Source organism: Tamandua tetradactyla, chromosome 1 (assembly GCF_023851605.1).
Source record: "Tamandua tetradactyla isolate mTamTet1 chromosome 1, mTamTet1.pri, whole genome shotgun sequence".
Classification (NCBI taxonomy): domain Eukaryota; kingdom Metazoa; phylum Chordata; class Mammalia; order Pilosa; family Myrmecophagidae; genus Tamandua; species Tamandua tetradactyla.
Window position 1 is genome coordinate 194,590,236 of NC_135327.1, and position 27,673 is coordinate 194,617,908.

The 27,673-nt window shown below is 45.4% G+C and overlaps 1 protein-coding gene and 1 long non-coding RNA gene across 4 annotated transcripts; one reads left to right on the top strand and one right to left on the bottom strand.

Annotated features, from left to right (window-relative positions):
• The first annotated feature begins 2,942 nt into the window (after positions 1-2,942).
• On the top strand, positions 2,943-15,508 carry LOC143674180 (uncharacterized). 3 transcript variants are annotated; one of them, XM_077149551.1, is made up of 4 exons: positions 2,943-3,891; positions 7,092-7,237; positions 9,536-10,431; positions 12,190-15,508. In XM_077149551.1, exon 3 carries the CDS (start codon positions 9,564-9,566, stop codon positions 10,173-10,175), a length of 612 nt encoding a protein of 203 aa, XP_077005666.1. In that variant the 5' UTR covers positions 2,943-3,891; positions 7,092-7,237; positions 9,536-9,563; the 3' UTR covers positions 10,176-10,431; positions 12,190-15,508. The 3 variants fall into 3 exon arrangements, with proteins under 3 accessions (XP_077005666.1, XP_077005657.1, XP_077005648.1); XM_077149542.1 differs by lacking the exon at positions 2,943-3,891 and adding an exon at positions 5,762-6,059; XM_077149533.1 differs by lacking the exons at positions 2,943-3,891; positions 7,092-7,237 and adding an exon at positions 7,459-7,798.
• Positions 14,352-21,786, bottom strand: LOC143674203 (uncharacterized). The gene is made up of 3 exons (XR_013170957.1): positions 21,683-21,786; positions 15,173-15,282; positions 14,352-14,647 (listed from the first exon to the last, which is right to left on the bottom strand). It is a non-coding gene; the product is annotated as an uncharacterized LOC143674203 (long non-coding RNA).
• Between the last annotated feature and the right edge of the window lie 5,887 nt (positions 21,787-27,673).

Sequence of the window (27,673 nt, forward strand, 5' to 3'; positions counted from 1 at the left end):
TCTTGTTTAATCTTTTTCATCTGAAAAGAGCTATAATTGTAGCATTACAAAAAGACATATACAGGGTAGTGCGACAGTGGCTCAGTGTTAGATTTCTTGGCTGCCATGCTGGAGACCCGGGTTCGATTCCCGGTGCCTGCCCATGAAAAAAAAAAAAAAGACATGTACAGGTGGTAAAGAGCACAAGGAAGGCTGCTTCAGCCATCCCAGCTTACCTGGGTTACACAGTGCCATTATTGGTTAGAACTCAGCCAGGGCTTCCAACTCTTGGTCTGGGTTTTTAAAAAAATATTTGTTTGTTTTACCACAGACAGTTCTCACATGGGCAAGGTGTGCCAGGGTTTTACCACCTATCTAATGGTTCAGGTCTCAGGACCAACAGGAAGCCAAACCAGAAAGGTTTTCCTGGGCACCCTCTCTGACCCACACTCCCCCCAGATGCTCTCCTGTTCACCTGTAATGCTTTGACCTCTCCCACAACCAGGGAGTGCCACATGCCCTGGATATCATCCAAACCTACTTCTAACCTTGAAGAAGGCTCAGAAGTCATTTGTTTCTTTCTCTTTGCCATTAAGCAAGCACTGAGAGCCAGCTCACCTACACCAGGAAGATGGCTTTAAACCTATCTTTCATTCCTGGATTAGAGAGCTACTCCCTGCAAGGACAGTCCTTCAGAAACACTGGAGCATGTAAAATCAGGTGTTTGAGTGGGTAGTGCAGGCAGTTACTGACAGGTCAGTTGGGAGAGAAGATCTTTATAATAGAATGTCTTTTATCGTTCATAAAAGGCCTATGCTTAATGATCAAATCAAATAGTTGTATTGGTAGGATGGGGTTAATGAGACCTAATTACAGCTTTTTTCCCCAATCAAATTCATGAGAATGCCTGTTCACTGACCCATGGAGACTGACCCTCTCACAGATGGATGCTTGGGTCACAAGGGAGACAGGACCAAATCCATATATACCCCTTTGACCAGATCAGGGGACAGCACAATATATATTTTTTAATTTTTATTGATATATATTATAGATTCACATACCGTGTAATCATCCAAGGTGTACAATCTATGGCTCACAATATCATCATATAGGTGTGCATTTATCATCACAATCGACATTTTCTTTTTTATGAAAAACGACATATTAAAAAACAAGTTTCAAAGCACATCACAGCAATTAGCTGAACAGATTTCAGAATTTGGTATGGGTTACAATTCCACAATTTTAGATTTATATTATTTTTTAATTAAAAAATATATAGCAACAAACACAAACATCTTAACTTATGATCATTCCATTCTACATATATAATCAATAATTCACAATATCACATAGTTGCATATTCATCATGATAATTTCTTAGAACATTTGCATCAATTCAGAAAAAGACAACAGAAAAAAATTCATACATACCATACCCCTTACCCCTCCCTTTCATTGATCACTAGCATTTCAATCTAAATTTATTTTAACATTTGTTCCCCCTATTATTTATTTTTATTCCATATGTTTTATTAGTCTGTTGATAAGGTAGATAATAGCATCAGACACAAAGTTTACACAATCACATCACATTGTGAAAGCTGTATCATTATACAATCATCTTTAAGAGACATGGCTACTGGAACACAGCTCTACATTTTCAGGCAGTTCCTTCCAGCCTCTCCATTACATCTTGACTAACAAGGTGATGTCTATTAGTCGTAAGAATAACCTCCAGGATAACCTCTCGACTCTGTTTGAAATCTCTCAGCCATTGACACTTTATCTCTTTTCACTCATTCCCCTTTTGGTGGAGAAGGTTTTCTCAATCCCTTGATGCTGAGTCTCAGCTCATTCTAGAATTTCGGAACAGCACAGTATTGATTATTAAACAAGCCTCCTGTGTGCCAGGCACTATGCTAGACCTTGGCAATGCTACAGTGAACAGGACATGGTACCTAACCCTGAGGAGCTCATGAACCTTCATAGAATAAATCATCCTGGAACAATCTATACAGTCAGCTTTTTAGGAAACTACTCCCAGCCCCAGCTGTGTTAGCAAGTCTTTCTTATTTATTATCTCAATCTCACCATGAGCCAATAATGTAAGCAGGACAGTAATATCTTTATTAGAGACATCCAAGAAAGGAGGATGGGGATGATGTGACTTGTCCACCGAAGTCTTACAGCAATCTCATGGTATGCCCCAGCCCTTCTGTTAGCCTAAGACATCCACTCTCACAGTCACAGGTTTCTTCACAGGGATGGCATGGCATTGCCAACATCAATTTTCATTCCCTTTCATTTAAAAATAAAACTAGGTCAGAGAATATTTGGAAGGAGGAATGTCGTAAAATTAAAGAAAAGAAGGTCAGACTTGTAATTCTAGCAATTTGCAATCCAAAATACTCTGGAACATGATAAGATTAAGTAGTTTTATAGGGGAACAGAAAACAACCATGAATAAAGAATTTAAAGGATTTATATCCCATTTGTATTCGTTTCCTAGCTGTTAATACAAATTCCAAACTATGGGTAGGCTTTAATGGGAGTTTTATTGGCTCACAGTTTTGAGGCTAGGAGAGAGCCAAAATTGTATCACCAAGGTGATGCTTTCCCCCTGAAGTCTGGCATTCTGGGGCTGGATGCCAGTGATCCTTGGTCCTTGGCTTTTCTGTCACATGGCAATGCACATGGCAGGGACTTCTTTCTCTTCTGGGCTCCGTTGATTTCCGGTTTCTGACTGCTCCCTGTGGCTTCTCTGTGTCCAATTTCCATTGCTTACAAGGACTTCAGCCACACTGGATTAAGGCCCACCCTTGTTCAGTCTGGGCACACCTTAACTAAGATCGTCAAAGGTCCTATTTACAAGTGGATTCACATCCGCAGGGGCTGGGGCCTGAATATCCCTTTTGTTTGGGGGGGGGGGGGCACAATTCAATTTCCAACACATTCTGTCACCAGGTAAGTGCAGGTCTGCAGTGGGGATCACTGGCCAAGCCAACTGGGGATATTGGCCACACCACCATCAAGCCAGGTGAGTTTGGTGGGAGTTGGGATTTCTGGAGCTGAGAAAAATGACTTAGGTATTTGGAAAATGGCTGTCTATAGGCAAGCAACATGAACTGACAAGCAAGATGAACTTCAAGTCAGTTGGCAAGGTAGTCAGCCCTCTTTGGGAGGGTGAGCTTCCCCACAACCCATCCCCCAAGGGTCGCAATGCTCATCACCAGAGGGAGCCGCCTGAAGGAGAACCGGCTGCAGAGGCCACAGGAGCTGCTGTTTAGCAGGCACAAAAGCACTGACATGAGGGAGAGAGCACGGCCAGCAGGGACTTGGCAGAGAGAAACTGGAGGGGGCGGGGGATGCCTGTAAGAGCATTGCTTTGTCTTTGTTAACTGGTTTGGGTTTGGTAAAGAAATACCTTTGACCTTTTGACCGGAGGAGGACTGAAAGTAGTATGTTCTCACATTTCACTGCCCTTATGGGATCAGGGCAGAAAAAGAGGGAATGCTCTCAGGTTACTCAGATTGGTTGGGGCAGGTGCCCTGGACCAGTACTCCCCCAAAGAACTTTTTTGTTGTTGATGAAGATGTTCTATATCTGCACTGTCCAATACCATGGCCACTAGCCTGGCTATTGCATGCTTAAAACGTGGCCAGAGTGGCTGAGGAACTGAATTGAAACATTTAAAACTTTTAATGGATTTAAACAGCTAAATGTGGCTATTAGTGTGGCCCTTGAAGGAATGATACCCCGGATGACAAGAATTTAGAAATACCTCTTTCCTCTACTCCCTCGGGCTCAAATACTAAAACGGGCTTTCTTTTTTGTTGAGACTAGCGGATGGAGTCAGACTGTTGTGGGATTAAATTTTGGCTCACCATTTAAACTGTGTTACCTTAGGTAAGTAACCTCTGTAAAACATAGTATACTGCCTGGTCCACAACAAACACTCAGTAAATGGCAGCTATTATAATTTTAATACACTGTTTCTACTTGTGTAGCATTTGTGCCTTAGGAGAGGGAAAAGAAGTTATTCTCGCCTACCCCCAGCTTCGCTATTCTTTCCCCATATGCAGCTTAGTCCACATAAGGAATTAACTATCCTAGTATTAAGTAGAGGGTTTGGCTAAATTGATGTCATAGGTCATATCATGGATTTCTATTCCAAGAAAGGAGAACTTTGGGGCAGGTGTTACCGTGCATCCAGAGACTCACCTCTCCAACTGGGTCTCTGCAGGTCCTCTCAGTCCTCCAAGGAATGGCTGGAGCTGTAATTTTGCCTGCAAACTGCTCATTTCATACACAGAAACACACTGGATTGGTCTTTGGGGCCATCCTTTCCTTCCAATCTATGCTATCAATTGTAATTTGTAGCATACACTCATTCATTCAGCAGACCTTTACTGAAAAACTATTATATGCTGGATATTTGATATACAGACTTGCTAAAAACATAGTTCCTGCCTTTTGAAGTTCACAACTTGGTGGAAAGACAAAAGTATGCTAAATTCAGAATTTGAGGTTGGCACAAGGTGCTTGGAAACATATCAGGATCACTGCCCAATGTGGGCACTTGGGCTGAGGAACTCATCACGGAGGGGGTGCACCCCGCTGAGTGCAGAAGCACTGAAGTAGGAAGCTGGTGGATGGCCAGGCTGTTGGGCAGTGATATCTGCATGAATAGCCATCTGGACCAGGAAGCCCAGGGGAGGGACACAGTGATCTGTTTATTTGGTTTGCCCCGGCGTTAATACAGTGCAGGGCCCCTGGATAGGGCCCAGCTGAGTTCTATGCTCCCTCTCTCCACACAGCAACCCCGAGTCAGCTGGTCTCTTTAGGTATCTTGGCTGTGGACAGCCCCAGGACTAGGGCTTTATTAGTGCAGAATTCAGCCATTTCAAGGGCTTCACAAGGATGGTGATTACAACCAAGCTGACCACAGCCTTGCCTGCAAAGAAGCATGGCTACCTTCGCAGAATGTTTCCACATTTCCTTGTTCTATTGTGTTCACCCCAGCACGTGAGCACGGAGGGCCTGGGGGAGCCACGTGGTTAGGGATGTGTAGGGTATATGAAACAAGAGAAGCAACGTGACTCAGTGAAAACCCCGCTGTGGCAGAGCAGAGCACAGAGTGGAAGGCCTTGAGCCCTGTGTTCCCCATTGAGGTGGTATTGTATGCCTCCTGCCCTCATCCCCAAAATGTGTTCTTTTTCTTTCTATTTTGGCACAGCATACCTAGAAAATCCTGCTAAAAATAAGAGTGATAATAGCCCCAGGTATATATCGATTTCTCTTTCAAAAAGCCTGGTCATTTACTAAGTTTCTCTTGTAGCTTGCAAAAGAGTTGAAAACTGGTTGCTCTGGCAGATTGCAACTTTTGCAACAGGAGCTGGAGAGCTGGGAGGTGTGGTTGCCTATTCCATGATCAAACTTCCAGGCCCTGAGCAGCAGGCGCCTGGGTGGTTTATCATCACTGGCCTTGTAGCCAAGGCCTTGATATCGTCAAAATGTTAATACCGTGGTAACTCTGAAGTTGGCCCGGGGGGTGGGGGTGGGGGGTGGGCACAAAGTGAACATCTAGCCTGGTGGATTCATTTATTTGAGCTTTCCATTATTCCTTCCTGTTGGCCCCATTTAAAATGCCAGTCTCCTTGGGATGTCTAACTTGTGAAGCCCCACAGATCTCACTGAAGATACAAGAGGAGCAAGAGGGTGGGGGTGGGGGGTGGGGCGGCGAATGTTAAACCCAGGATGGGCCTGCTGGGTGAGACTGGCCAGTGAGCAAATTGTGAAAGCAGACAGGCCAGGCCATCAGGAGCTGGTGTGGGGAGGAACAGACTGATTCTACTGCCCAGCAGACCCCACTGCAATTCTTTTAAGTTCCCAGGCTCTGAAAGGCATAGTTGGGCACTTGCAGAGCTGTATAAGGGATCCTTGTGATCACCGAAGGCCTGTCTCCAAAGTCCATCTTCCAAGGATAGATCCACCCCAGAAGCCACAGTCACCCTCTACTGGGAGGAGCCAACCCTTGGCTTTGGGGAATCCTAACTACTCCCTCCATCCAGCAGGTAGGGAGAAAAGAGCTATTTGATGTTCTTTTAGCACTTTTATCTTTTCAAATCACTTTCCCTCTCAGGCCTTAGTTTCTTTATGTGTAGCTGTGAGGACAGGAGTATGTGAATACTGAGGCACTTTCTAACCCCGGGATAGGTTTCTCCAGGTAATGGGCCACTCTCTGTCTCTGTCTTGCTGTAAGCAGGCTGGTGCCCCAGGGGATAGGGGTGAGGGGCTTAGGGGCAGGGGAAGGGACCCAGATGATGGGGTCTGCATTTCCATCTTGGCATTGCCACTTAGAGCTGTGGGTCTTGGGGGAAAGTCACTCTGTTTCAATTTAATTTTGTTTCCCCATCTCTAAAATGGGATAATGATATTTGTATAATTATCTAAACTACACTTGGTAATTGGGAGGATCCTATGAGATAATAATGGGAAAGGGCTTTGTAAAAGAGCAAAATTATGTATAAGTAAGAAGTACTATTATTAAAGGACAGTTGAAAAACTGGAATTTAGTCCTGTCCCCTCACCAGCTGCTTCTCTCCAGTAATAGGCGGTTCTTTTCTGGAATTCAGTGGCCCCATTTGTGCTTGGCCATGAGGGACTCAGTTCTGAGGAGGGGACAGTAAGGACATCATTTCTTCTTCCACTCCCTCCAAACATCCTAATGGAGTAACCAAGCCACATAGTAGGGCTGGGCTTTGGCAAAATGGTCAGCTAGAGACGCTCTCTGATTCTCCCCCTTTGTTCTCTTTCACCCATGAAACCCCCTCAGAAAGGCGCCTGCCTTTCTCCCTCTTATCGCAAAGAGAGGCTCTCCACTGCTAGCGCTCCCAAACCCTGTTTCCCAGGCGTTGAGGGCAGTGTGTGGGCCTGGCCAGGGTATTACTTCTTCAGGCTGAGGGAGGTGAGGATGTGTTAGGCCTCGGGGAATCCTGAAATAGGAATGGCTGGGGCGGGGGGCTCCCGGCGGAGTTGGGGTGACCCAACTCTTGAAGCGTTCTGGCCCGGGAACCGACCCCCGCCTGGTTCCCTCTCCTGCCAAGGAGCAGTGCTCTCGGCCCCCCTTTTGCCGCCAGCCGGGGTTTTGGCGAATTAGACCTCCAAGCCTCACGGGGCTGCTGTGCGGCTGCGGCGACGGCGGCGACCGGAGAGCAGCGGAGGAGGATGAGGGCTCGGGAGGCGGCGCCATGTGAGTCTCGAGCAGGGCTGGGGCTGGGGCCTCGGCGGGAGGTTACCGTATTTATCGAGGGCAGTGCCGGACCCTTGGGGGCGGGTCACTGCGGGCGCGCTACCGTATTTGCTGGGAGCTGCGCAGACCCTTTCCGGGGGCGGGGAGCGCCGCGACTTAATTACGTATTTATCTAGGGTTGCGGGGTTCCCCCAAGCGCTCTGCGGGCGCGGGAGGGTGGGTTACATTATTTCCCCAAAGGAGCCGGGGATTGCAGCCGGGTAGGGTGGGTTGCGGCAGCAGTGTAGGAGAGCTACGTATTTGCGACGCGGAGTTTTACCATATTTCTCCAGGGTCATTCCGGCCCCAGGAGTTGGCAAGGTTTTGCGGGGAGTCAGCTGTTTTGATTAATGCAGTTATTTGATAAGAACAGCGTTGAGGGCGGCTTGCTGTATTTATGGGGGCGGGGGAGAAGGGGCGCGGGAGTTGCTGCGAGAGTTACCGTATTTGCGTTGGGCAGCTCAGACTCTTAAGGAAAGAGCCGCCGCTGGAGATCGGAGAAACGGGGGCGCAGCCTGGGCTGTGAGTGTGAAATGGGATGGAGGAATTTGGGGGAGAGGCGGGGGGACCATTGCCTTGGACCCTCTTGGCCAGGCGGGACCTCGGTCAAGAGTTTAGCGGGAAGAGTGGGGAGGCTGCCTAGTGACAGGGCCAGCCAAGGGGACCTTGATGGCCTGTCTATGCAAATATCAATGCAGCTCTCCGGGGGGGAAAGACTCGCGGGTAGGGTCTATTACAAGTGGTATTTGCCCCCTCTTCCAGGGTGAATGTCTGCTCCAGCCCTGGATGAGGGTAAGGGGACACAGAGAGAGTATCTTTGAGACCCCACTACAAAACTGAAGATAGAGTTAATTGAGGCTGTGCTGAGCAGTGAGATTTGAAAGTATGGAGAAGGCCTGCATGGAGGTTCAGTGGAACAGGGAGCAAGCTTCTCTAGTGAGGGTGAAGGGAAATGAAGGGGAATTGCCTGCTCAGCTAGCTCTGAAGCAGGTCTCAGCTATCTGCAGGAGCAGGGCTGGAGTCTTTTTGGAGGGATGGTGGCAGTGGTGGCAGACAGTGTCCCTATATGAGCAGTGACCCTTTGGGTACTGGTGACTCTGCAGGGGTGGGGATTGTGGTGGTGGTGTGTCTGTTGCGTTTGAGGGGTGCATAGTTGTTGAGCAGCTGGTACACTGAAAAGAGCTTTCGACAGTGAGTCAGGAGACTTAGTGTCTGGTCCTGGCTTTGCTTGCTGTGCGACCTTGGGCCTTGTGGTTGACCTTACTGAGTCTCAGTTTTCCCATCAGTAAAAGGGGGTTCAGTAAGCCCTGCCCCTTCCTCAGGACTGTTGTGAGCACAATGGGAAGCCATCTAAGAGGAGCACAGTGCCCTGGGACCGGGGTCCTTAGAAAAACAGGCACAAATGAAGACAGAGCTGGCTCCTTGGGGATGTTTATTGGGCTTAAAGAGTGAGATGCTCAGCCTTGGCCCAGGCTTTGCTGGGGGTGGGGGGGCAGGGGGGGGGTACGAAGAGGAATAAATCTGAGACCCTGCCCTCTGGGAGTCCGCATTCTGGATCAGTGACTTGCAGACCTTTTGAATGCATGCCTCATTTTGATAAACAAAGAACTGCTGCCTTTCATGTTTATCCGAGGTCACTTTCAATTTAGAGGGCTTTTGTTTAGTTATGTTTTTGCCTTAAGCTTGACAAAAATATTTTTAAACCCTTGGGGACCCCACTTTTCCTTCCAGATTGGGGGTGGAACCTCCTTCTTCCCTTCCTGAGAATCTGGTTGGAAGATAAGAAATATCAAGGTGAACCATAACTTAAAATACTAGGCAGCCTCTGAATAGTATCCATTTGCATTTATTCCACATCTTGTGTGTGGCAGACACAGCGTTTGGTGCTGGGGGAGAAAGGGTAAAGGGCAGCTCTGTCCTTAAGTTGTGCACAGTGGAGGAGGCAGGAATGGGCATGACTGATTATCGTACAGTGTGTTAAGTCACTGAATTGGGCCACACAGTTCAAGGAAAGCCTAGGGGGATCAGGGAAGGCTTCAAGGCAGAGGAGGCACTTGAGAAGGGTCTTGAAGGAGGATCAGGGGCTATTTAGGACCAGAGGAGAAAGAAGGACATTCCAACAGGGGAAGATTGGCCTGAATAAAACCCTAGAGGGGGAGATGGCTTGAAGCTGTGGGAAGTGAGTGTCTCCTCTAAAACTGGGTGTTTTCTGATCCTGGAGCCCACGCCTGACTCCTCTCTCTGCTTCTGCCTCCCCAGGGGCTGGTGACTACAGTCGGAAGTGCCCATGACAGAGCTGGTGCCATCCGGGGGCGGGTCCCCTGCGGGGGACGGGGAGGAGGGTCTGGGGGACGAGCAAGGCCTGGTCATCCACCACCCTGCAGAGGAGCAGTCCCACCGCTGCCCGCTGTGCGGTCTGACCTTCTCGCAGCTGCCCAGCCTGGTGCGGCACCAGAAGGCCCATGCAGGGGCGGGCCGGGCAGCGGCCTTCGTCTGCCCCGAGTGCGGCAAAGCCTTCAGCGTCAAGCACAACCTCGAGGTCCACCAGCGCACCCACACAGGGGAGCGGCCCTTCCCCTGCCCCGAGTGCGGGCGCTGCTTCAGCCTCAAGCAGAACCTGCTCACGCACCAGCGCATCCACAGCGGCGAGAAGCCGCACCAGTGCACCCAGTGCGGGCGCTGCTTCCGGGAGCCGCGCTTCCTCCTCAACCACCAGCGCACGCACGCGCGCCTGCCCCCGCCCCACCCTCGCCGCCCGGGGGTGTTTGGTGAGCGGCGCCCCTACTTCTGTCCTCGCTGCGGCAAGAGCTTCGCCCGCGAAGGCTCCCTCAAGACCCACCAACGCAGCCATGGCCACGGGGCCGAGGGGCAAGGGGCCCAACTTGGCCGGGTGCTCTGATGGATACCAGGCCTGCTGCCTGCTGTTTCCCGCCCCAGACCCGTGCCCATAACCACAGAAGATGGCCCTGGACCTGGCGCCCTTTCTGGATGGGCACCAGCGAGCATTGGGGGTACCAGGAACCCCAGAAGAGGAGAGCCGCTGTCAGACCCGGGTGCCCCCCATCATTCCTCACCTAGGCCCCTCCAACTTGCTGAACATAACTGCTTTGGCCCCTGCTTTGGTTTTCCTCTTCGGGCTTCCCCACCTAGAGCAGGTGAGACCCCAGAGCCCTTGTCCCAGGCCTGTTGGGTTTTGAGTCTTGGTGATGCATTGGGAGGGGCCTGGGATGGTGGAACACGCTTGGGCTTGTAGGTCTGTTTATGGTTAGCTTCCTACTAGATTTTCATTCTCACAGTGTCAGAGTTGAGAGGGACCAAGCCTGTTTTCACAATTCCCAGACCCAACTTCAAATGCCCTATTCTCCTGACTCCATCACTTCATCTCTGGGTGTCCTGGAAGAGTCATTTAACTTCATGTCTCAGTTGCTTGTCTGTCAGTTGGGGATGATAACAAGGGGCTGGGATGGTGGAACATGCTTGGGCTTGTAGGTCTGTTTATGGTTAGCTTCCTACTAGATTTTCATTCTCACAGTGTCAGAGTTGAGAGGGACCAAGCCTGTTTTCACAATTCCCAGACCCAACTTCAAATGCCCTATGAGGATTATAACTGCCACATAACTGGTCCACAAAAACATGTATTAGCCTCTCTAGGGAGGAGGCACAGATGAGGACCACAAAGCCATTGTCCCTCTAGAGAGAACTCATGCTTGAGTGAGGGGAAAGGAAACACTGGTGCCCACAGTGGGATATGAGCTGTAAGTGGGGACAAATTACATGTTTTGGAATAGGGAAGGGGGAAGGTGGCTGGCTTCACCCCAGAGAGTGAGATGACTTTGAACCAAATGCTGAGAATAATAGAGGTGTCCTGGGAAGAACAAGGGTGTGGAAGGACATTTTCGAGGTGGAAGTCTGATGGTGGAGGCTCTTATTTTCTCCAGAGACTTTGTGACTGGAGATGGGACCATCTGAGAATTTTAATTAGATGAGTATAGTGATGGTGACCCTGAGTTTCAGAAGGACAGTTGGAGATACTGTAGGGGGGACCAGGAGCCTTTAGGGTCTTGGAATTATCCAGGCAAGGGAAAAGGAGACCCCCGACCAAGATACTTGACCAGGGTCATGTAGAGAGAAAGAGGAGAGCCAGGACATGCTCCTGGGACCTCGCATATCATGTTGGTGCCCTGAGGCATGGGTTTCTTCAGCTGTTTGGCAAATGAAGGTACTGAGGCTGGCCCAGGTTTGCTCCAAATCATGCTTCCAACAGATGGAAGCCTGATTTTGGATTCTCAACCTCAAGGCCCATTTGGTTCTACCACATCGTGTTCAAGAATGGCTGTTATTGATGGGAAAAGGAGTTGCAAGTAGTGTGACCAGTGACCATAAAATAAGAGCCCAGGGCAGGAGGGTCATTGGGTGGTATGAGTACCTTGAGGGCATGTGCTGTCCATGGCAGTGGCTGGAGAATAAGCCCTTGGGCCAGAAGTCTAGAGGTGTGGGCAGAGGTGTGGGCTTCTTGCTCTGTGCTCAGTCCTGTGCTCGGTGCTGGAGGACCCAGGGTTCCCAGGACTTGTCCCTTCCCTTTCTGCCCCTGGGAGCTGCCTGGCAGTCTTCAGCTTGGCAGTTCAGTGCCTCTTACCACTCTGCCCTTCCTTTGGACAATGTGGCATGGGAGAAGCCATTAAACTGGGACCTGGGAAATCTTGAGCTATTCACTAAAATGCCCTGTATCCAAATGTCTCTTCTGTTAGGTAACAGTCCTTTCAGTGCTGGGTAGGGGGCTAAGAGGACAGTTCAAAGCCCTGGAGAGATTCAGGGTGAACCAGCTGATGCTCTCTTCTAGACCTAGAGGGGTGGTTGGGCAGGGCTGACTTACTGGCACCAAAACTGACCCATGTCTCATTTTCTGTGAGCAGATGCAGAGTGAGCAGGACCTCATGACCTGGTAAGCTTGAGGCACATCTGTGCACAGAGAGACTAAGAATGGGGACCCATGGGAGCCTGGCTGGCAGTGCGTCCTACCCCAAAGACTCCCTCTAAGAAGACCAACCATGGGAGGTACCCTGCAGTGACAGCAGAGAAGACTGGGATGGAGCTGGAATTGGGAAGAGAGTCTCTGCCCTGGTAGAAAAGCTTATAGGGGCTGGTGGGAGTCACTGCCGGGGCCGACCCCATCGTGTCTGCCTGGCCATGGACCTCAACTCTTGTTTGGTGGCAGGTGCTGCTCCACTATGGAGAGCTGACTTCTCTGCTCTTTCCTGCTCTACCAATAGACTAATCTCCAGAGACATGAAGTGACTGGCCTAAGATAACACAGCAAATCAGTAGCAGAACTGGGTCTAGAGGCAAAGCCTTCCCCCAGATGTGGACAATACTTGAAGTCTTCGTTTCTTTTCAAGCAAATGGTTCTTAACACTTTGGGGGTCACAAAGCCCTTTGAAAATGTGCAAAAGGTTATGGACCTTCTTCCCAGAAAAACATACCTACTCGTGTAGATGAAACCATTTACAAGCAATTTCAGAGTCCCCAAATGAAACCCAAATCTGGACTCCAGGCTGTAAACTTGGCTCTGGGGACTTACCCTGTGCCATGCTTTCCTTACCAGACACTCACAGAGCCCTCAGGGCCACCATATGAGGCTTTCTCCTTCCCCATGGCCAATCCTTCTCCCCTGGTTCAGAAATAAAAAATTCTGAGCAGGGAACCTTTTTACTCAATCGCTTCTCCCACATCTAATACATGAGGCACCCGGTTTCTGGAACCTAATTTCTCTTTCCCAGATGTTGCTGGCAGTTCCCTGGGCTGGATTTGCGCTCTCCCTCTGGCTTTAGGTTTCTTGTTCTGCCCGAGTGGCTGCTGCAGGTCACCACAGAACCCGGGACTCCCCGGCCTGGGCTTGATTTCACTGTGAGGGTGACAGGGGAAACTGGAACCTCTGTGGGTACTGGGTGGAAGCATGAGGTTGGTCTGAAGTCTGCCCCGAGGAGAAGGAATCCTGTGCTTCTACCAACCAAGCCCAGAAAGAATGGCCTCAGGTGTCCAGCCCAGGCCAGCAGGTGAGGAAAGTAAGCAAATCGGAGTATGTCATGGTACAGGCGAGGGGGAGGATCCCAGGCCAACAGCAGTGCAAGGACACCTTTCACACCTGAGCAGGTCAACCTAGAGCCTCTCCGGGGGCTACAGAGCAGGACAGGAATGGGTTTTCCATGCCAACCAGATTTCGTGAAGTTGATTTTATTTAGTGAGGTTCTTGGGTTAAAGAGGCCTTTAACTGTGGAATTTAAGAGCAAATCACAGTCATGTGAATTGTGCAAGGCACAATGGAGTTGAGTTTGAGATGGTAGATCCTATTCTGAATGAGGAGATGCGAGCACCTGGCTGGGTTCTGTCAGGTTGTCGGGAGACACCTCTCCGGGTTCCTGCCCTGGGGCCTTGTCTTGTCCCATCTCTGATACAGTTTGGCTCAGAGGTTCTCACTGACCACCTACCATCTGCACAGCCCTGGGGTAAAAAACCAAAATGCTCAGGGGAAGAGCAGAGAAAGAGAAGGCATTTCACCCTCCAGGAGCTTCAATTCTGGCCCTGATCCTTCCTCACTTTAGAAGAAGTCTCACAAAATGCGCCCCTTCTCCGCTATTTGTCCAGCTGCTCTCCTTCCCGCCTCTGTGCTTTCCCTTGTATTGCTCTGAAATGTCCCCCTTCCTCTCCACCCAGCTAAAGCCCTTGCTAGCCATCAGGGCCTAGCTCTGCTAACCTCCTTAGCCTGCTTTCCCCAATTTGTTCTCTGAACTGTACCTATGTGTAACATACCATCTCACACGTAAGTGTTATGTGCTGTCTTATACTCCAGTTTCCTCCTGTGTAGGGATGTTTCTTGAATTTCCAAGTAGACTGTGAGCTCCTAGAGGGCAAGGGACTGTGTAATTTCTTTCTGAACCCCAAAAGAGCCTAGAACAGGACTGGGCTTCATGTCACTCAGGAAATACATGTTGACTGACTGACCAATCAAGTGTTGGAGGCCATGGGGTGGCAGTAATGGGAGGTCAGGAAAGGAAGAGGTGCATGCGAATTTCCTACTAGATGCATTTTATTGGGGTGTGGGCTGGCTCCCATGGTGCAATACTGGGCCCAAGAGGCTTCAGGTTCTCCCCTACTTGGAGAAGTGGAAGCAAGAGGGACACCCCATGGCTAAGCAGGAGTGCACGTAAATGGTCGTTCAGGCTGGATATTTCTGAAAGGTCACCTGCTGGAGCTGACCAAATTGAATAAATCTTCTTCTGGCATCAGCTTGTATGAGGTGTGGTCATTTGAGGGGTAGCTGGGATCAGGGTAGTGGCCTCTACCTCTGCCTTCATCATTTTCTTGAGGAGTTGCCTTCAAGGTAACATAAAGACAATAGAAAGCATAAATTGAAAGTTGCAGTAATGAATTAACTTTGGTCTCACCCCCACGCCAACTGGATAACAATTGCTACTTGCATTTGGAGTAATTGATATTGGGGCCCCTCAGAGCATATTGTAGCCCCAATGTTTTGTTCAGCCCACAGTAAGGTGAGACCTGCTGAGATACATCAGGGTAATTCTCTCCAGTGCCTGAGATGATCATGTTCCAGGACCAATTATGTATCTCTGTTGACTTATGTTCTCTTATCTGCGACATGGGGGAAATGCTGAGTCTTGTCCATTATTCATGGTAGTCATGTTCTATAACGTCATGGCAAACACTGATTTAGCCAACGCCGAACTGCTGCTCCTGAAGGACGGTTTTGTTAACTGATCAATACATAACCTTGTTTTATGTGTGTTTCTGTTTAAAGTCACCTTAATTAACATATATTATTGATTTGTTAACATTGAACTCACAGCTAAAGCACTAACCTCATGCCTGAGCAAAACTTACTTAATATGCACATTTTTTCTCCTTAAGGCACATCACGACCTTCTTGCACTTAGGAACACTGGACAGCACTTCAGTGCTACACTTGGGGCCATTATAAACAGTGCACTCACCTACAAAAAGCACAAAAATATGAAAAATGTGGCACTAAATATACTGCAAAATAGAAACTTGCTTACAGCATGAGAGCTGAAATCAGATCATAGAGCATGGCCTTGTTTGACCTCAGCTGGACCATGCATGTCAGGCAAGTTAAAGTTTTCCCCATTTTGTGCATATTTGAAAATGATTGCCAAAGTGATTTAGGTGTTGATTTGGGCTTTATATAGACATTTTAGTGAGTAGGCAAATTCACAAATATTGAATCTGCGAATAATGATGATTGGCTATAATTGTCTGCTTGTGGAGTTGTGAGAATCAAATAAGTATATGAATGAACTATGGCAACTATAAAACACGAATAGAGGCAGGTAATTTACCATTATTATCATCCTCTTCCTCTCAAAGGTGGAGGACTTCATTTCACAGGCCAGTGAGTCTCCTGTGTCAGAAAGCACCAGGGAGCTGTTTATGTTGAACTCACCGCTATGTGGCTGTGAGACTTTGGGCAAATCATTTCCCTACTCTGGGCAGTGGTTTCCCCATTCATAATGACAGACAGGGCAGATGGTTGCCAAGGCTCATTCCAGCATCCTCATTCCGTGCCTTCCTCCTTGACCCAGATATGGGCCTGGATCAGTTACCAAAGGGAGGGTCCTGAATGGTAAGTAACTGAAGGACATGTCCTTTAGAACCTGGTCTACTGGTGGTGGTGGGATGTTGGGAAATGAATCAGGCAGGGCTCTCTTTATTTTTTTAATGCAAATTGACTAAAGCAAAAAAGGGAAATTATGGGCTCATATAAGGGGCAATCTATCCTCAGGTGAGTGACCTAAGAGTGACAACAGGACCCACTTTCTCTTTTGGCTCTGCTCTCCCTCATGTTGGCTTCTTTAGGCTCACATGGTAGAGAGAAGGCTGGCAGTAACCCAAACCCTTAGTCTGCTTCAGGTCCTGCAGAAATGTTGGAGTGTTTCTCCCCATAAAGACTCAGAAAAAGTTATGGGGCTGACTCTTCTTGACCTGGAATTGGTCATATGCCATGATTAGACCAATAAAGGTGGCCAGGAGAATGCGGTGTTCTGAGTGGCCAGGCCTGGTTACATGTCCACCACCGGGTCAGCTCCACCTGATTCCACGGTCTGCACATGGGGGCAAAGGATGAGTGATCCTAGGAAAATCAGGTACAAGAAGCCAGGTGAATGGATTACAGGGGACAGACAACCACCCTGGCCACTGCAAAATGTGGTTCCTGGACCAGCAGTGTTGGTATCGACTGGAAGCTTGTGATAAATGCAAAATCACTGGCCCCACTCTAGGCATTGAATCAGAAATTGCATTTTAACAAGATCTCTAGTTAATTTGTATTTACATTAAAATTTGAAATGGTCTGCACAGCATCACTTTCTCACCTCTCTCTGAGGAAGGCCTTTTGATCCCCGGCTGCCTAAAGGGAGAAGGAAATGGGGTGCTTCTCGAAGGTAAGCTTGTAGGATTGTAGAGACAAGGTGCTGCCCTCCTAGGGGCCCGGGAGCCTAGCATGGTTATCCCTACCCCACCCTGGGAACTGGAACCCTCGTCGGTTGGGCCCTTTCTGACCTGGCCTGCCCAGCTTGGCTTCACAGGAGTTTGCTGTCAGCATAGAACACAGTACCAGAGGGAAAGGCCAAGAAAAGAGCCAGTCGTGGGCAAAATAGCAATGGCCCACCCAGAGCTGTTCCTCCATTCCCATCTGTTTACTGATGCCAGTTTCCTTCCTCACCTCCTATGGCCTCCTCCTTGCTGATCTGTCCTAGCAGATCACAGGGTCACCTCCCTCATCCCCTACCCCCTACAATACTTCTAATTGCAGAGAGAGGCCTGGATGGAAAATTGTGAATTCTCTTCCTGGCCCTGCTTTTGCCAGCCATATGGTCTAGTCCAGTGGTTCTTAAATATGAGCAGGCATCAGCATCACCTGGACAGCTTGTTAAAACATGGGCAGCTTCCCCTCTCCCCCAACTCTAGTTCTTCTGATGCAGTAGATCTGGGGCAACCCCTTACACCTCCAAGGTACATTTCAAATAAGTCCCCAGGAGATTCTGATAACGCTAGTTTGGAGACCATACTTGGAGAGTCACTAATCTAACCCTAACATCTTTAAGCCTCACTTGCCTCACCCTAATAATGCCCAAGTGAAGGGATGTCAGAAGAGGATGCTCTGGGGTCAATGCCCAGATCCCTTTCCCCAGCTGCTGTGATGCCGGCAGCTAATGGCTCATAGCCTCCTCTAGCACATTACGGTAGTTTGAAGCTGTTATGTACCCCAGAAAAGGCCATGTCTTTTCATCCATTTTTGTGGGTGGGACCTTTTGATTAGGTTACTTCGGTTGAGGTGTGCCCTGGGGTGGCCTTGCTCTTCTTACTGGAGTCCTTGATATGATGATAAAACACATACAGAAGAGAACACATGCAATTAAAAGAAGCTCATAGAAAAAGATCCAGAGAAACTGAGAAGAAGCCTCCAAAGCCAGAAGCTGGAAGCAAAGAGACCTGGGTGAGAAGGACCAGGAGACGCCACCATGTTTGCCAGTGACTGGTCTTCAGAGAAAGTGTTGTCTTCTTTTGCCTTAATTAGAACATTTTCACAGCCTTAGAACTGTAAGTTTGTAAGCTAATAAATCCCCATTGTTAAAAGCCAGTTCATTTCTGTTATACTGCTTTTTGTCAGCTTTAGTAAATCAAAGCACATGTATAAGAGATGGTTGCTGTTATCTTCACTTGGCAGTTCTGGGTGGGGCTGGTTACGGGATAGGCCTTCAGTGAAGAGCTGCCAAAGGATTCCCGGGTTGCCTGTATCTCCTTTGGGGCGGCCAGACAGAGGTCCTAAATGCTGGCCGTGACACCCCCTCACCCTGCACTGAAGCCCCTCTCACCTGGAAACAAGGTGCAAGAGTCTAGTTCAGAATTCAAGGGTTCTGCTCTGACTGCATGGCCTCCCCGAGGAGCTTACCATTTTGAACTGCTCCATAAAATAAATGGTTTAGACCAACTGAGGTTTCTCTGGTCTAAAATTCTACGGTTGCTTCCCAGATGGCTTACATGAGGTTCTTTCAGGTGGAAAGGTACAGAGACCCACTTGTGATGTGTTGTGTCTTAGACCTCCTAGGACGTAGGAAGCCCATTTCCAACTGGGCAGGCAGCCAGGCCTCATGGAGCAGGTCTCCTTTACCCACCCCTCAGGCAGCTACAGGAGGAGGGCCACCCCAGAACGACATTTCTCCCTCCTCTGGTCCCGCCATCATTGCCATGACTCAGCTTTTGCTTCTTGCATTGCTGCTACCATCTCTACTCTGTAGCAGAATCTCAGTGAACTGGAGCTGGATTTTTTTTTTTCCTTTAAGCAAGAAAACTGCAGTTGCTGGCGGTTTCTAGCAGCAGAAACAGAAAGTCACCTTGGAGCTGACCTTTTTTGTTTCTGATAGGTCATCAGATCCTTCTTTAAATTAAACCATTGTAAGACAAATATTCAAGGCTATTCTTGAACTAGCCTTGGACTCAGGAAGCATTGCAAACGCAAATACTCCAGATCAGCATTATGTTTAATAAAAATTTTTAAAGGTTGTTGTTAGGCAGAGCGATCAGGGGCAGGCCCTGAGAGATGTGGGAAGGACCTGGTTAGGGAAGGGCTGAGCTAATCCTTCCCCTTCCCCTTTCGAGCAGGCAGAGTTCCCCAAGATTGGATTTAGTGTATGTGGGCCCAAGAGAACCTTTGTTTTTAGGAGCGGTGAGAACCGTGTCCTCAAGAGAAGGGGCAAGAGAAGTTCCTGGAGAAGAGGTGGCATGGCAGGGCACCTGGGGTCCTGAGAGGTGGGAGAGGCCCTGGTCACGAGTCTGGCTGTGGACAGAGGTGACAAGCAGCCTCGGGTGCATGCGAGCATGCCCCAAGATTCACAGGGATGGGGATCCTGGAGGGAGAATGGACTATGATTCTAGGCGTCGGGGAGGCACCCTGTCTTTATCTGAACATAAAACAAAGTATATTTCAGGCTAGTGAAGCAGGTCAGGCTGGCATTTCTTTTTTCTCAATCTTCTGCTTACTCATTGTGCTGACTGTGCTTGTTTCTGCCACTTCTCTGGGCTCCCTCACCTTCCTTATCTGTGTGTGCCATTCTCATTGTCTTCCTTATAAACTCCCAGAGGCAGATTTCAATGCAACCAGTAACTGTCCAAGTTGGTACATCTTTGGGCAGAGTTTTTCTTTCTGGCCACTGCCTGTGCTGTTAGCCAGCCTTGCAATGGCTTCGCTGGGCTCAGACAGAGCCTGGCCCAACAGCTCAGGTCAGGATGACAGAGGCCCAAAGAATAAATCCTGGGAACAAATTCACGAGGGAGTGCATGGGCATTTTTTTTCCTGTGCAGTGGGGAGTAGACTGATAGGCATTTGGGGCTACCTAGTTTGTGCTTTCTCCCTCCTCGAACCCCTGTTACTCTGCCAATCTCTCATCTGGTTATTCTCACATATGTCTCACACCATCTTTTGTACTATTTGTTAATATTCAATTTCTTGTGTGTTTATGGCCTAATCTACAACCAATAGCAAATCAATTTGACCGCCGTTTTATGGTTCACTTTTGCAAGTTTTAAACTCCCAGCTCATATGTAATCTGGTATGTTTGGGACTCACAATGAACAGACTGATGGCCTGATTGTGTGAATGGTCGTTTTGAATGGATTCAGGCTGTGGTCACAAGGTTGGAATCAGTAAAAATTTCACTTTAGGAGTTTCTTTTAGTTGTTTCTCACCTCCTCCTGGTTGGTATATATTCATTAGTCACTTCTCCCTAATGCTTGGAGGTTGCTGTAAAATGGGGCTGCCTTATTGGTCCAGAGAGCTTTTTCAGAATATATTCATTCATTCCTGTAATCTTTTGTTTGTCTTCCTTCTTCCATTCATTTCATCATTCATTGCACTAAAGAAAAAAAAAAATACCACTTCATTTTCTGTGTTCCAGGTTCTGTGCACAGTTCTGGCTGTAGAGTTAAAATGAATACACAACGGGCTTCACTGGGTACTTGTGAAGGCAACACAGCCAGAAAGTGTCACCAGCATGATAATCACTGTAACAGAGGGTGCTGTGGGAGGATAGGACATGGTGACAGTGAAATTAATTTATCTCTAGGGGAAGTCCACGTTATTTTGTTTCTAAACTGAGTTGATTTTCTTAAGGGAAGGAGATTAATATTAAAAGGAAAATAACAAATGAACCATAAAGATGAGAAAGTGATTTGCAGAAAGGTACAGTGAATTGCCAAGGACATACTGAGCAGATTGAAACTCAGGACTTAGGACTCTTATTTCTCTGCATCACTCTCTTCAGGAAAAGCGTAGTGGCTTTCTCAGGCATCTGTCTCACCATCTTTTCTTCATCAAGATAGTTTTCCTCAGTCCTAGCTATGTATCAGAATTCCCCTGGAGTTGTAGAAACAAAATCACACGATAATCCTTATACCCTGGAAACTCTGATTTGCTGGGTATGGGGTGGGGCTTGGCTTTTTAAAAGCTCCACTGGTGATTATGACGTGAGGCAGGATTGAGGAGCACAGATGCAGGGTCAGAACCAGCTCCCTGATAAATCCCGTGTCAGTTAGGGATTAGATCAGGCTGGGAGTTACAAAGACCCAATGACCATGCCTTAACACATAGGGATTTCTTTTTCAGGCTGGTGATTGGTATTCATTCTCCTTGGTTCAGCTGTCCAAGTTGGTCAGATCCAAGGACCCTGGGATTCTCTTAACCTTTCTATCATGGTCCCAAGGATCCTGCTGAAGCTCCAGCTGTAATATTTGCAGTTCAGGTGAGAGGATGAAGAATGGACCAGAAAGAAGATAGAACTTGCATCATAAGGGGAATATAATTTATTCTTCCTTTGAATATTAAAACTGAAAAAAAAAAGAGTTTCTAGTAATCAAAAATACGCCAGCACAATCAAATATCTTGGCACTCTGGACTCAAACTAGGAGTAGGTGACAGCTGGCTCTGGTTGGACAGTATGATCTTGCAAGTTCGGGAATTCTGGTTGTCTAGTTTCCTAGGGCTGCTATGAAAAAGTACTACAAACTGGGTGCTTAAAGCAACAGGAATTTATTGCCTCACAGCTCTGGAGGTTATAAATCTGAACTCAAGGTGTTGGTGGGCCATGCCACCTCTGAAACTTGTAAGGCAGAATCTTGTCATGGGTCTCTCCTGGCGACCCATGGCAATGTCTGTCTCCAACATCATATGGCGTTCTCCCCTCTGTCTGCTGTGTCCAAATCTCCTCTTCTTATAAGGACACTGGTCATATTGGATGAACAGCCCACCCTATTCCAGTCTGACCTCATTTGAATCTGGCTGATTCCATTTGTAACCACCTTATTTCCAAATAAACTTACATTCTGAGTTTTTGGAGATTAGTACCTTAACATATTTTGCAGGGAACGTGATTCAATCCATAACACTTATTAAATATTTTTCCTAAATGAGATAAAGTTGAACTAATAATGGTAGAACTTTGCCTGTGTCACAGAGGAGAAGTGTCAATGAGGGGTGGTCTCCCCTCTAGGCCCACTTCTAACTCAGTGGCCCTGGAATGGGGAGACCAGTGAGAAGCTGGTTCTTCTGAGGAGCACATGGAAACATTCTTAAGAGTCTGAGCTCTGGCCACAGACTGAAGGTTGTTGCAGCCCACACAGATGATATCCTGACCCCAAACCTGGTTCTTTGGCTTTTCCCAGGGAGATGTGCAACCACAGAGAAACTTAAAGCTCAACCGTGGCTCAGAAAATCAGCAGCATCATGCCCATTGTTCTAGTTTGCTAGCTGCTGGAATGTGATATACCAGAAAAAAGAACAGCATTTTAAAGGGGGGATTTATTAAGCTGCAACTTTATAGTTCTAAGACCATAACAATGTCCCAATTAAAGCAAGTCTATAAAATTGTCCAGATTAAGTCACTAACCAGAGGTTACCTTCACTCAAAAAAGGCTGATGAAGTTCAGGGTTTCTCTCAGCTGGAAAGGCACGTGGTGAACATGGCGACATCTTCTAACTTTCTCTCCAGGTGTCTTTCATGAAGGTCCCCCTGGGGGTGTTTTCCTTCTTCATCTCCAAAGGTCTCTGGCTGCGTGGGTCTCCTGGTTCTCATGGCTCTCTAGTTTTTTCCAAAATGTTTCCTCTTATAAAGGATCACATAGTCTTTATATTGTACCCCAGTGTGTCCGTTTGCTAGCTGCTGGAAGGTCAGTTTGCTAGGTGCTGGAAGCCATTACAGAACTAAAGTATTACAGAACTGTAATGGCTCTTAAAAAGGGGGAACTTAATAAATTACAAATTTACATTTCTCATCTATAAAATTGATCAAACTGAAGGCATCCAGGGAAAGATACCTTAATTCAAAGAAGGCTGATGGGTCAGGAACACCTCTGTCAGCTGGGAAGTCACGTGGCTGGCATCTGCTGGTCCCTTGCTCCTGGGCTCTGTTGCTTTCAGCCTCTCTTTCTGTGGGGGTTCCTCACTTTGCTTCTCCAGGGCTGGCTTTCATCTCGTGGCTTTCCTTGGCTCTCTCCAGGTTCTGGCTGGCTTAACATCTCATGGTAACATCTGCTGTGCTCCAAGCATCTCCAAACATCTGTGTCTCTGTTCTCCAAGTATTGACATCTGTGTCAGCTCCACTTTGAAGTTTCTGTCAGCTCTCCTTTTTCAGCTCTGAGGCTTCTGTCATCTCTGCCTCTCTTCAAAATGTTTCCTCCTCTAAAGGACTCCAGTAAACTAATCAAGACCCACCAGGAATGGGTGGAGTCAAACCTTCCTCTCATCAAAGGCTAATACCCACAACTGGGCGAGTCACATTTCTATGCAGACAATCTAATCAAGTTTCCAACCTACAGTACTGAATAGGGATTAAAAGAAAGGGCTGCCTCTACCCAATGGATCAGGATTAAAGCATGGCTTTTCTAGGGTACATAATCCTTTCAAACGGGCACACCCACCTCAGGCTACATCTGTGCTAAAGGGCTGCATGTTAGAGTGATCTGCCCTGGGACAGGAAATGTATCCCAGGGGCAGCACCATTTAAAATTTATGGGAAACCTCAGTTACTCTCCACCCCCACATCATAACATATCAAAATGCACATAGATCCTCTGTTAATAAAACTGTTCTTACTAATATTTGAAGGGATTTGAAAAATAAACTTGTTTTTTAAAATATTTGTTAAAATTAATATCAATCTCAAGAATGCCATAATTTTAAGGGGAAAATGATGAATATCACAGTCTTAGTGGAAGATTCTAATAAACATCTTTCAGAAGTGGATAGCTCAAACATACAAAAAAAGGATATAGATTATTGGATAAAGACAAGTAAAAAGTTGACCTTGTACATATTGAGGGAACACTACATATATTGTGTGGTTATTACACATTTTTCAAGCATATATGGAAGAGTAAAAAACCTTGACCATTCAACAGACTAAAAAGCAACTCTCAAAAAATATCAAGGGATTATATTACTGGTAGGTCATATTCTGTGGCCACAATACAATTAAATGAGAAATCACTAACAAAACAATAGTAAATAAAAGCCTCTATATATTTAGGGATTTAAAAACACACTTGCTAATAATTTATAAAATATTTATTTTATTATGTAAAATATTTATAAATTAATGACTATAAAGACACTACATTTCAAAACTTATATGCTACAACTGAAACCAAAGTTGGAGGAAAATTTTAGATATGTTCATTAGATATATTCATTAGAAAAGAAAAATTTTTGAAAATTAAAATGCCAAATCAATTTAAGAAGCTAGAAAAAAATGCAGAATAGACCCAAAGAAGGAGAAAAATAATAATAGAGATAAAAGTTAATGGAATAGAAAGCAAAATAATATTTAAGCCTCCTAGCCTCCTATATTCTGGAGCAGCTAGAAGGAAAAATCTAAGAGGATTGTATGGTAGCCCATGACAAACTCTAGGATCTGTCTTGTAACTATTTGTTGAAGAAAGCTTTGAAAATGATTGCTTTTTTATTTTTTTGCTTTATATATATGTTATACTATACAACTAAAAAAGTTAAAAAAAATAATATGGGAGATTCAATAAAACCATAAGTAGTTCATTGAAAAGAGAAATAAAATTAAAAAACATCTGGCCAAAAAAAAAAAGAGAATAGACATATAATAATAATTAGAAAAGAAAAAGAGATTATATGGTAGAGATTTTAAAAAATCTTAGATTATAAACAATATATGACAATTTTAAGCTTACATGAAATGGATAATTTAAAAATATATAAATTACCATAAGAGACTTTTGAAAACCTGAATATATTACTTTTCTAATGCTCAAAGATATATTCAGATTTTCAAATTAGAAAAGTTGAATCAGTAGTCAAAAATATAACTTCTTTCCCCAAAATTAAGTTAGGAGGCCCACTCTGAAATCTATTCTATAATTAATTGTTGCAATGTATTTTGAAATTTATTGCTTTTTTGTATATATATTATAGTCACAATTAAAAAAAAACTTTTTTTTTAAGATAGAAGGCCCAGGTTATTTTGCTGGGAGATTTGCCAATCTTTAAAGAACAGATAATCCTTCACATACAAACAGAGAATAGGAGACCAAAACACTTCCAAACTTTATGATGCTAATAAAGGAAAATTTTAGGCCAACTCACTTATGAATATAATTGCAAAAATTCAAAAGGAAATATCAAATTTAATCCAATTTGTATTTCAAAGTGTATTTTGAAATATATCATGGCCAAGAAAGTTTTTCTAGAAATATAAGGCTGGTTCAACATCAGATAATCTATTGAAGAAATCTACCCCTTCAACAGACTAATGGAGAAAAACGACTGTGATTAACTCTGTAGCTGCAGGAAAAAAAAATTTGCTAAAATTCAATTTGTTCATGATTAAAAAGCAAAAACAAAAGAACAAGGAAACATACCCAGAAATGAAAAAAGAACCTCTTTTCCATGACTCCCTCTGTCATCTTCTTGAATCATTTTCCTTTTCCCTTATCACCTACACCCTTCCTGACTTGCTTTAACCCTTAAAACCTAGTGCCTTTTGAGGGGTAGGGCATTTGCCCTTGTTTTCTCTGCGTGGAGTTTTCTGGAATGTTCTCCAGGTTCTTTTTTGTCACTTCTGTATCAACATAGTTGTCATCTTCTCAGTGAGCCCTTGTCTCAACACCCTGTCTAAATATCCACCGCCTAATCTTGATTTCTCTTTACCCCTATTTTGTTTCCTCTTTTGCAATTATCACTAACATTACCTTGCTTATTTACTTGTTTACTTTTTCATTATTTCCCCCATTCAGATGAAGTACCAAAAGCAGTGGAGTGCTATCTATTCACTGCTGAGAATTATGTCTGACACACAGTAGGCACTAAATAAATACAGAATTATTTTTGTCTTAGTTATTATTTTGTTATTGTGCCTATGTCGATAAAAGGGTCCTGTCTTTTAGAAATATATGCTGAATGAAGTGCTGTCTGGGATTTGCTTTGATTGGCTCTGCTTTTTTGACCACCCTTGGAGCCTATTCAGGAATTTTTACAACATGAGTAAACCAAACCTACTAAATTTTTGAGACTATATATTTAACAGTTAAGGAAGTTGATATGTTGCTCTTTGTAAACATTTAGTTGAAGATTTATTGATTTCAGTCTTGCGATTTTCTTTTGTATTTTGGAATGAAAACAGTCTTCAAAATTTTTACAATCTTACAAAACCCATAAGCCCTAGATACTGCTGAAGGGAACAATGGACCTTGGCGGGGTGGGGGAGGATTAAGTCATTTCTCTCTTTCCCTCTCTATCTATTCATCCAATAATTCAAATTTGTTTGTTTTTCAAGTGCAATTGTGTTAGACACTTTTTGGCTGTCTTTGTGGATAAGTAGGCTCTGTGTTGTGCTTAAAATGTTCACTGCCGTCCTCTAGTGAACATTTTAAGAACTGAAATTGTGTGAATTTTTTATATTTCTCTAGTCACCTGAAGGCTCACTGGGCATGTTATCTTAGAATGCAAACTTCACGAAGTCGTGTTCGTGTAGATGTTCAGTAGTATTGTTGAATGAATAAATGTTTGGAACCACGAGGCTTTTTTGTAGTACCCTAAAGAAAAAAGTTGGAAAAACAGAGCTGTAAGTAAATTGCCCCCTTAGAGATGAAATGTGGGCTGATGATTAATACAGGGGAGAGAAAAAAATTGGGGACAATGCAATTAAAAAGGTTTTTCCTTTTCTATTTCAGCTTTCAAGAGGATGTTAAAAGCCAGCAATGAAAGTTTGTTCATAAAATCCTAAAACCTTCTAAAAGGGAGTAGACCACAGACGAAAGAGATTGCTTCTCAGGAAGAGAAGGAAGCATGTAATCAAAGTGGGGAAAAACAAAACAAAAAACAACCAGCTCTTTTCATTCAAGCAAAATGTTTAAAGATGCAGATATTATAGGGGGAAATTTAAACACTGATTGGATGATTGACAATGCAGAATTATTTTTGTCTTAGTTATTATTTTGTTATTATGCCTATGATGATAAAAGGATCCTGTCTTTTAGAGATATATGCTGAATGAAGTGCTGTCTGGGATTTGCTTTGATATAACATGGGTTGTGGGCGGTAGAGATGAAACAAGACTGATATGTGCTGATAAATTTGAAGTAGTGTGCCAAATAACTGGGGGTTTGTTGCTCTTTTCTCTCTACTATGGTCATGTGTTAGAAATTTTCCATGATAACAAGTTAAATTATGTTTGCATCTGATTTAGAATTTATAGTGTGGGGTCATCTCCTCTGGTTTAAGAGATCATGGTGGCTGAGACGGGAAGATGAGTTAAGAGGATCCCTTGCTTAATTTACATAAGAGGTGATTTCAAAATTGGCCCTTCAGGATTGGGAACGGTGAACTAATTAGATAATTGTTCCAAATAATTTTGTGGTTGAATTTAATTAATGATTAATCACTCCTCTATTTACTGGAAAAGACAAGAAGTTTTCCAGATGCTACTGAAAAAATAAAATTGCATCAAACGTCCCTTTGCTGTCCATTGGATGATTGAGTATGAATACATTTTTTTAACCAATTTTCAACTTTTTAGAATTACAATTCTAAATGAGAATACTTTGAGGGTTTTTTGCATTTTTGAACTAAATGTTTTCAAAGGGAAAAATGATAAAAATAATTTTTGAGAGAATTCTAGCTCTTTATGTGAATATGACCATCATCTCTTTCTCTGGGGTGGAGGGGCTAGTGTAACCACGGGAACACTAAACTGGGGTGCATGTGGGAAATGCCTGGCCATGCCAGCATTTCAGACATGAATATTCAATTGTAATAAAACTCTCTGAGTTGAGGATAAAGGATTGCTT

Bases quoted from the DNA above. Each gene is read 5' to 3' on its own strand.
- LOC143674180 (XM_077149551.1), top strand. From the start codon at position 9,564: ATGACAGAGCTGGTGCCATCCGGGGGCGGGTCCCCTGCGGGGGACGGG.